General features: G+C 32.0%; 1 protein-coding gene across 2 annotated transcripts in view; it reads left to right on the top strand.

Moving 5' to 3' along the window:
- Positions 1-261: 261 nt before the first annotated feature.
- Positions 262-10,790, top strand: part of raptor (regulatory associated protein of MTOR complex 1) — a 34,983-nt gene continuing 24,454 nt past the window's right edge. Inside the window, exons 1-7 of one of the 2 annotated variants that reach the window (XM_088269511.1) lie at positions 262-2,209; positions 2,318-2,420; positions 3,241-3,362; positions 5,228-5,347; positions 6,069-6,215; positions 8,087-8,328; positions 9,091-9,273. In XM_088269511.1, coding sequence (XP_088125637.1) covers positions 2,027-2,209; positions 2,318-2,420; positions 3,241-3,362; positions 5,228-5,347; positions 6,069-6,215; positions 8,087-8,328; positions 9,091-9,273 — 1,100 coding nt within the window. In that variant the 5' untranslated portion in view covers positions 262-2,026. The remainder of the gene's footprint in view (positions 2,210-2,317; positions 2,421-3,240; positions 3,363-5,227; positions 5,348-6,068; positions 6,216-8,086; positions 8,329-9,090; positions 9,274-10,790) is intronic. The other variant, XM_088269512.1, reaches the window with a different exon arrangement.

Here is a 10,790-nt window from a genome sequence, read left to right as displayed (position 1 = left end):
TCTTTTATTATATAACATTAAACCACGAGTGTAAGTCCCTTTCCAAGCACAAGAGCTCAGACTCTTTTATGGAGAGGCACAGCGAATCGAAATATAAAAGTTCTACATATGTATAAATGATTCAAATGTTATTATGTTATAAATAAAAATGTAAATATATTAAATGAATAAAAAAAAAAAAATATATATATATATATGTGTGTGTGTGTGTATATATATATATAAAATAAAGGGTATTCGAACCCTGGCATATAAATTGCAAGTATACAATTTTAATTTTCTATTTAAACCATGGAAAGGAAATATAATTAGAACTTGATAATTGGGGAAGACTTACATTTATTACAGCGCAAATTTACAATAGGTGAGACTTTTTTTGTAATATTACCGCCAAAGATTACCGCTTTGATAGTATCATAGACAACGAATCGTTGATACAGATCGGATAGGGTAGTTACCTAAAGCGTAAATGGTACCTATCTACATTTGAGTACGAGTTCCATATTGAAATGGAACATTTTAAAAGTGAAGCCAATTCGCGAACATGACAAAGAGGATGGCTGTGATGTCATGCTGCGGGTATTATTTTGTATTAAAAAATATTAATATGGAGTAGAAGCCCGAAAAAATTAAAACTTGAACGAAAAAAGGTGTCGGGTGATGGTCCTATGGTTATTGTCCTGGATTCTCGTCAGCGTTTCTCGGTTCGAGCCCACTCTACCACAATTTGATACCTATTTCTAACAATGAACCGCAGTCATTCATTTTTAAGCGATCTGTTCATTATTGGTTCATAGGAGGGAGGGGTAATCTAAAAACCTTTAAAATAGCTCTTTTTTTCAAATAACGACAGTAAAAAACGTGCAAAAGATCACAAAATTAGCAAATTTCTAAATAAATAGACAATAACTACGGTATACAGAATGTAACAAAAATTAAGGCCTTTGGACCGAATGAAAAATACGTAAAAATTGTACAAATGTATTTTAATATAATGGGTGATTTTTTACAAGCTAAAGGATTTTTTTAAATACATAAAATTCAGAAAAATGCATAAAATCTTTATTTGAATCGATAGTACGGTCCATATAATTGAATGTTTGAAGATTATTTCATTCAAATGCTGACTGCGGCTGCGCCTCAAATGGTCCATCCGCTTAGTCTAATTTTGGCATACACTTTCCAACATTTCGGTCGGTATCTCACGAATAAATGCTTCAATGTTGTCTTCCAATGCGTCAGTCGAAGCTGGCTTGTAAGTATAGACATGAGCCTTAACATAGCCCCACAAAAAATAAAGCAGAACTTTCGTCTCCCTCACTAGATGGTAAATGTGGAGACGTATCTGGTATCTTAGAACATCAATATAAATACCGGAGATACCTTCTTTATCCCTGAAGCGAGTGTTTTTGCTGCGTATTTTCACTCATGAATTACATGAAATTATAGTAACTTTAAACATAAAGAGTAAATCCACTCACGAGTAGGCATAGGCTATGAAACTTAAAAAGTTGAAGCCTGAGTAGGGACATGATAAACGGTGTTGCATAAGCCGTAGATAGATTTCAGAATCAATTGGATGTAAGGTAATTAAAAAAAAATATCCCTGAAGATATCTCTTATTTTTTAATCTTCTTATTTCTTATCATTTTTGATTTTGAATGAATGCACATCGCTGACTGCTGGTTAATTGAAAATTGTCCCCACGCGACAGCAAGACCGTAAATTAATAAATCACTCCTAAATCCATGGCTGATCGGGAATAAAAAAAATAGAGACCTGGGCCATATTTTTCAAGAAAATGAATCGAGTAGGTACTTAATTTTGTGTGGGGACTAAATTTTAAGTAGTTACTTAGTTTTATTTGTTGGCTGCATTGGGTTAACTTTTTTGACGCGGCGTAGTTTTTATTTCATTCAGTAAGACATTACGAAAATGTTTGTGTTAGCTTATATCTCACGTGCTATTTGTGAAATTTGCGAAGACATAAAGAAGGTATCTCTGGCATTTATATTGATGTTCGAAGATGTCAGATATGTCTCCACATTTACCATCTAGTGAGGGAGACGAAAGTTCTGATAAATACGAAGTAGACCCCTCAAATGATCTGACGGATTGGGAGCTTCCCCTGAGCTTTGTAAGCACTAGACACTGTGAACCCATCGAAGGTGCAAAAAATACCGAACAGACATGGAGAATGAAAGAAAAGGTCAGAAATTATATAGTTTATCGGGATACTTATTTTTACTATTCCTTATCTGATAATTTATTATTTGCTTACGTAGCTAACGACTTGTCAATATTGTTTTTTTTTCAGTACAAGACCCACTGCGTTGCTTTAGTATTATGCTTGAACGTTGGCGTAGACCCTCCGGATATTGTTAAAACTCAACCATGCGCGAGATTGGAATGCTGGATAGGTATTATTACGTATTTATTTAATACTGTCTTATTAACTACTACCGAAACCACCATTACGCCGGTTCCGTATACAATACGGAACACCATGTTTGATTGTTATACACTGGAAAACCCTGTCAGGGCACATTATTGTAATTTGTAATTATGTGTACGATGAAATAAAAATTAATAGAAATAAATAAATTTAAAAATTACATTTTTTTTTTTTTTTTAAAAAGAGAATTATTTGTGTTTTTATTATTTACAAAAATAATTCTATTTCATATTATTTCTATGAGCCTAAGCGGCTCATTATTAGAAATAGGTATCAAATTGTGGTATAGTGGGTTCGAACCGAGAAACTCTGACTTAAGAGTCCACGACACTAACCACAGGACCACAACCTGACACTTCTATGTCTGTTTTTCATAGGGGTCTGCTGATCATTCATATTTTATTGCATGCCCACTTAAAGAAATAAATTGTTAGTTCAATTAGTCTGCAATGAAATTAATTGTGGAGCAGTTGAACAACTTAATGAACGGCTGCTTACATTCACATTGTCCTTACGCAAACTTGTATGTATGGGTGCTATCACCATGTGTTTTTGAAAAATGTTATAATTAAAATGTAACTTTGTTTTAAAATCACTATAAATATTTTATTATAATTAAGTTATAATATAAAATATTTACAGTGATTTTAAAACAAAGTTACATTTTAATTATAAAATAGAAAATCACAAAGTTAGTGCTTCAAACATAAATTATAATAAAATATGTATTTTATGATCTGACTATTGGGACCAATTTACATTGTAATGTGTGTATGTTTTCATAGATCCCCTCTCACTTTCGCCCGCAAAGTCTTTGGAATTGATCGGGTCAAACCTCAGAGTGCAGTATGAACAATGGCAACCACGGGCTCGTTATAAACAGTCTTTAGATCCCACAAATGATGAGGTACACTACAAATTTAAAGTATCGTCGTACAGGAGAAAGTGACCAACTAACAAAACGTAAAATGTTCAGGAGGGCCATTTAAGTCACTTATGCTTGGCAAGAAAATAAACATCAATGCAGTTAATCATTTTTAACAAGTCAATATATTATATTATTTTTTGACATCTCATCAAAGATGAAGAAGAATATGGAAGTCTGGGCATTTACGGGGCTTACGACCGTCATAGGCTGGTTTAAGTGATCAATTAGATTTTGATTGGTTTAGATTTTGTGAACAAGTATTTGGACACACTCAAAATGTTGTCAATATATTATATTTCAAAGTTTAAATCCTTTGGGATTTTTTCAGGACAAGTAAGATATCACATAGTCAATGTTCAAGTTTTTGTAAAAAAATGCACTTGGTCACATTCTCCTGTATGAATACAATATATACAAATCTAATTTCCATGTTTGTTTGATTTTTATTATTGCTTTTTAATATTTTTTTTTTAATCCGCACATTCTGTGATTGTATGTACAAGATAACTAGCATCGGTGTTCAAGGTTTCGCAATTTAATTAAATCACCGAGGAATGAATAACGATAACAATAATAATATATGTTACACGTGTGTAAAGTGATCACTCAAACCAGCCTATGACGGTCGTAAGCCCCGTAAATGCCCAGACTTCCATATTCTTCTTCATCTTTGATGAGATGTCAAAAAATAATACAATAATATTTCATGGAAAATATCTAAATATAACTGACACGAGTATGAGAGTCAAGTTTAATATTAAAATTTATTCAGAAAACTAGAATAAATTACTCGATTCCTGATAACATCACCAGGTTGAAAAATATTGATGCGTCTAAATATTTTATTATAAAACAGCTTGTATTGGCGTGTCTAATACAGTCTGACCTGCTGGATTTCTACTTTGGATACATCATGTAGTATGAATAATCCATTGGGCGTTGTCGATTAGAATCCCGTTTTTTACGATTGTGTTCATCGTATACTAAAAGATTCGTGTTATGTTATAGAGTTTGGTTGATAATTCTGAAGAATGACCTATGAGGTCAAAATAAAATCAAATATCTTAGCTAATTATTTTCACACATTCTACTTATATGATTCACTCAATATACATTTATCTTTATGGGCGGAAAACAATATTGTATACTTAATTTATTATTAGATTAAAACCAATATTTTTAGCTTTTCCACTTTTTTATTTGACCAGCGACCGGGTTTCGTCGTTACCGACATCATCAGACTGATGATGTCGGTAACGACGAAACCCGGTCGCTGGTCAAATAAAAAAGTGGAAAAGCTAAAAATATTGGTTTTAATCTAATAATAAATTAAAAATGCAATTCCATCACGAAGTGTCAGTGGATAATATAAATATTGTATACATAATTTTAAGCATGTATATATTTTAAGTACATATTCTTGGTTTACAAATCGCCCCGATTCCTGGATTTGAATCATTATTTTATATTTTTATTTACATTTCACTGAAAAAAGTGAGTCTATACATTTGGATATTTTTGTTCATAAGTTCTTTATAAGATCTTATTTTTGTCAGTTTAATTGATGTTCCAAAACTCTTTACTTTTATATGGAGATGTGAGGTAAAAATATTCATACTAATCTAGAAATCCTAATCCATAGTAAATGAATAAATCCGCCTAAATTCTTCATTCAATATTTTACACATACAAATTTTTAGTTGCATTGTCTTATCATTCATCTTCATAAAAATACTGATTGCCAATTAAATCAAACAGAAATTCAGTGATAGTATAAATACGATTACAATTATTTTATTGCGAATTAATATAATTAAGGCAATTCTTGAATGTACTATTTTTAGGTAAAGAAGTTATGTTGTTCTCTACGACGCAATGCAAAAGATGAGAGAGTACTTTTCCATTACAATGGGCACGGTGTTCCTAAGCCAACCAGTCAAGGAGAAATTTGGGTTTTTAATAGGGTAAGTGGAATATGAAATGTTGTCTTTAAGTTACATGTCTATCTAAGAGACGAGAATTCTGCGGTGGCTAATAATTGTAAAAATAATTTTAAAAATTGCAAATATCTCTGTGGTTTACTAAAGATAAATGCAGGATACAGAAAACATTTGTGAAAATGTACATTGAAATAATTCTTGAACTGAATATTTGTATTATATCAGTCAGAAAAATGGAATTGTGTGATTACACTGTATCTGTGGTTTCCAAGTAGCCACGGGTTTTGTTATTCTAGTAAATAATAAATATCTTTCTTGATATTTAAGAAGTCCACTTGCAAACCACGTTTGGTTAAATAATTAAGTTTTTAGCCAATGGTGGCAATCGGTAGAAGATTAAATCTACCGATTGGAGCTTTTTTGAAAGTGAACTGTCGATCGGCATAGCGAGTTTTGCAAGAGTATTGATTTTTCTATTCCATTTTATTCCTAACTTAACAAGTTTTAGCAGATTATGTTAAAAATGGAAGTTAATATTTTTAATTTTCTACCAATTGGCGCCATTGGCTAATTTAAAAACTTAATTTTTTTAACATAACGTAGTTGCAAGTGGACTACTCATTTTTGATAATTTATTTCTATAGTACAAATTGACATTTTTTTGTCTTCTTAATTTACTAACATGTTTATTTGCAGTATTGTAGTGTATTTGAACTTGTCTAATTAATTTTTTTTATCTTCTCAGTCCTACACACAATACATACCACTATCAGTCTATGAACTACAGACATGGATGGGCGCTCCATCTCTGTATGTATACGACTGTTCAAACGCAGGCGTAATCGTTGAACAGTTTAAACTATTTGCCGAACAGCATCAAAGGGACTATGAGGTAATGATTTATTTAGTAATAACAATAATATATTGATTTCTTTTGATTGATGTAAAGATTGGTACTGTTTATTATAATATATTGACATTGGAAAGCAAAAAGGAAGTAAGCGGTATTTTGGTTTGATTAAAAGGGTGTTAGATTGTGTAGGGTAAATTTATGTTATTGTGTTTAATATATTGCCTTTTATATTCATGCATTAGGACACAAATTTGAGTTAACATATGTTTGCTTTGAGACTACACTTAAGTATTTTTAAGGTTTTTTTTTTCTTCTTCTTCATTTTTCCTTATAAATATATTGTTTCAAAATTCATTAATTATTTTCTTTGAAAATTAAAAATGAATCTTCAAATCAGTCTTTCGCTTAGTTTTGTTAGTAAATATTTTTTTTCTGTTTCTTGTGTTTCTTGTGTTTCTGTTTCTGTTTCTGTTTCTTCTTAATGTTTTTTTATTTTTATTTTTTATAATTATTTTTATAGCCCCTATCAACCACGGATTTGTTAAGCATAGTGATGCTATGCATAATACACACATTCTATCAATGTATTAGTGTATTCTTCTGAGTGTGTTGATGGATTATGTAATACTTCCATACTAATGTGCAGTAGTAGAAGAGATTGTCAACCATCGTTTCCAAATTCACACATATATCATTTAAATATACATAAAAAATAAATTTCTAAAATAAAATTATATCAAATCATACATAAAAACCCTTACCATAACTTACATGCAATTAATAGATTTATATTATCCACTGACACTTCGTGATGGAATTGCATTTTTTAATTTATTATTAGATTAAAACCAATATTTTTAGCTTTTCCACTTTTTTTTATTTGACCAGCGACCGGGTTTCGTCGTTACCGACATCATCAGACTGGTCTCCCAGTCATCCCAGTCTGATGATGACAGTCATCCCAGTCTGATGATGTCGGTAACGACGAAACCCGGTCGCTGGTCAAATAAAAAAGTGGAAAAGCTAAAAATATTGGTTTTAATCTAATAATAAATTAAAAAATTACATGCAATTATTATTACAATACAATACTTAAACTCATTCAGTTTAAATTCATTTTGTCTGAAAAAATTATATAAAATCATGGTTTTCAACGCCTTCCTTGTTGTGTAAATAACATAGAATTTCGTCTAACCTCACACCAGTCTGATGATGTCGGTTACGATGAAACCCGGTCACTGGTCAAATAAAATTAATGTGGAAAAAACTATTTAGTTGTTATTTTATTTAAAAAAATGCAGTTCCACCAAGTAATTTCAGAATGAAACTTAAATTATACTGATGTTAACTCAAAGAAAAGAAACATGAATACAAACATAAAATACTTTATAAATTGACTTTTTGAATTTTAAATAACTAATGAAGAAGAACATGAAATACTTAATATGTTGGTTTATTTCAAGTATTATACAGTAAACCCCTCCTATAACATTGAGATAGGTACAGCGTTTATCAATGGGAACGTTGTAGAGGGTTGATGTTTTTAAATTGTATTTTAATTTTGATTCATTTCAGTCAAAAATACCATTAAAAAAATTATACCACTTATAAAATTCCCTCTGATAATGCGGTACTTATCCCAACGTGATAGGGGGTTTTACTCTATTATTAATTGCGGACAGAATTGAAAAATAATAATGCTATTTTTTAATTTTTTTTTATTATTTTTTTATATTTTTTTATTTTTTTAAAAAGATAAATATTTGTGTTTTTATTATTTACAAAAGTACTTCAGTTTCTTACTATTTCTGTGAGCCTAAGCGGCTCATTATTGGAAATATGTAACAAATTGTGGTAGAGTGGATTTGCAAATGCATTCCTTGGAATCTAGCCTAAGAGTCTTTCCGCAGATGTTACTCAAAAATGCCAGCCAGTCAGACTCTCCTCCCCCACCACCGCCCCCGTCCTTCAAGAACTGCATCCAGTTGGCGGCGTGCGCCGCCAACCAGATACTGCCCATGAACCCCGAGTTGCCAGCCGATCTATTCACCTCCTGCCTGACCACGCCCATCAAGATGGCCCTCAAGTGGTTCGTGATGCAGAACCACTCCGCAAAGATAACGCCGCCGGCAACCATCGAACACATAGACAAGTGAGTTATTCATCTCCCCGAGGGAATTGTGCACACCAGCAGTGGTTCGGGTATACAGCCCCGAGTGCCCAAACTCAGTTATGCACTTATGTCCTTCACTTTGAGCCCCTTTACTTACCTCGTCTGGATAATATCAAATATATTCCACTCGCACATGCACATATACATATATATACGTGCATATACACATACACATTCAGATTCATATCCACATACACATTCACATACACATACACACAGTGGCATGCACAGAGAATTAACAAGGGTAGGCAGTAGAGGTAGGTACTAGAGTAAGCTAGGTACTACTTTCATTAATTGATTCGGCAATCACTTTGTGGTAAAATGTATCCATTTTAAACTTAAATTAATAATAAGTATGTAGTACTTACTAGGGTAGGCAGTAGAGGTAGGTAGTAAGGTAAGCTGGTACTACTAAGTAAGGTAGGGTAGGTCGGCTGTCCAAATTTGAAACACAGTAAGGGACATTTTTTTTGTAGTACGTACTTAGTCCAAAAATGCAAAAAAAACATACTACAAAAAAAAGTCCCTTACTGTGTTTGGACAGCTGAGGTACTGGTTGTGTTTTTTTATGTCACGCCGGTAAGTTAGGATAGGCACTGCTTTTCTGCCTAAACGGAAGGCACGCCCCTGCGTAAACCTATACATATATATATATACGCGTTTACATGTGTATGTGTATACATATGCACACCGACATACAAATACAGATTTATATTTACAATTGTTTTTCTGCTATTGCAGGATACCCGGCCAGCTAACTGATAGGCGAACAATGATCGGAGAACTAAACTGGATATTCACGGCTATCACGGATACTATCGCCTGGAATACTCTGCCACCAGATTTGTTCCAGCAGCTCTTTAGGGCAGATCTACTCACCGCTAGTCTCTGTAGAAACTTCCTCTTGGCTGACAGAATCTTAAGGTAAGATACTATACTCTTTCTGTTTCTGTAAAAGCTCCTTAATTTGTACAATGATAATTCCAATTTTGCCATTATTATAAAAATATTATTAATTTTAAAAAAATCCTTCGCCTTCGTGGTGTAATGGTCAGCGTGTTAGAGCTACCGTGCTAGAGGTTCCCGGTTCGATTCCCAGAGGAGATGAAAATAAATATTAGTAATTTTATCTTGGAATGGTTCCTGAAGCACAGGAGTCATCACCTTGCCTTCATGATAACACCGCATCAACACTATGCAGTGCCCTATGCACCATTGGGTGAGGATAAGGGGAGAATGAGAATTGGTAAAAAGTAATAATAAGCATTAACAATTCCTTAGCAAAAAATCAATTCAGTTTAAAATGTAAATTTACAAAAGGGTAAAAAAAATTAACAGTGAATTACATTTGAAACTTCGTTGCACATCAGTTTGTGTATATGAAAAATGTATGGGTGTGTCTTGCTTTGGAATTCGCTTATTTGTAATTTCAAATATTTTTTGGAATATTACTCCCGTCAATTAAGAATTTTTTGAAAGAACCTCTTTGAAAAACTCGACACTGGCTAGAACACTCAATATGGGTTTTCTGGCTATTAAAAAGAAGAAGAAGAAGAAAGAACCTCTTACTGTAATTATTTATTTCTTCTGTATGATGTATTTTAGACTAGGGTCACTATTTGCAAACATTTTTACAATAATATTTTATCATAATAAAAAGGCTATTTTTGTTTATACAAAACATATAAATAATGAGATATTGGCAATGAGATAGTGAGGAATAATTAAAATTAGAAATATCACAAAAAAATATTATTGAAACAAAAATAAACAACTCTTGTCCAATTAAAGTCTTTGAAACCTGAAAGAGGTTGAATGGTCAAAATAAAAAGATTATTACGACGACCTTTCGATAAGAGATGTACAAAGTCCTCCGAAATGGTAGGATCACAGGTCGTAAGAAAGACAAGCGAATCGATTTATAATGTTTATAATAATTTTTTAATCGATACATTCCTTTAATGAAACTTTTGGGTCTTATACACAACTCATCATTTTCACACATAAAAGTTTTAAATTTCCTCTCAGATTGTCCCTCATGGCCAATAAAAGTATTCTTATTCTTTTCTTGAATGTTTTCCGCAGATACTTTTGGCACATTTTATAAACTTTATAAAATTAAATAACTTTGTTTTAATCACTTTTTTATTAATACAATTTAACCTACCCGTTTCGACAAGAACCTTGTCATTATTAGGGTTTATTTTAATTCTAAAACATTAAAAACATTAAAATAAACTCACCAAAAACTTTCACACTCTGTAAAAATCCTAAATCCTAAATCGGTAGGTTAAATTGTATTAATAAAAAAGTGGTTAAAACAAAGTTATTTAATTTTATAAAGTTTATTCTTATTCTAATTGGGGATCATTACCATGTAAGGTTCCCGATGTGACTGAAAGATCTATTTTGACAGGTCTAAATACTTCTTCTTCTAACGC

Source organism: Brachycentrus maculatus, unplaced genomic scaffold, assembly GCF_059751285.1.
Source record: "Brachycentrus maculatus isolate JH-2025_06_01 unplaced genomic scaffold, ASM5975128v1 h1tg000353l, whole genome shotgun sequence".
Lineage (NCBI taxonomy): Eukaryota > Metazoa > Arthropoda > Insecta > Trichoptera > Brachycentridae > Brachycentrus > Brachycentrus maculatus.
Note: the sequence above shows the minus strand (reverse complement) of the source record. Positions and strands in the feature narration are given on the sequence as shown.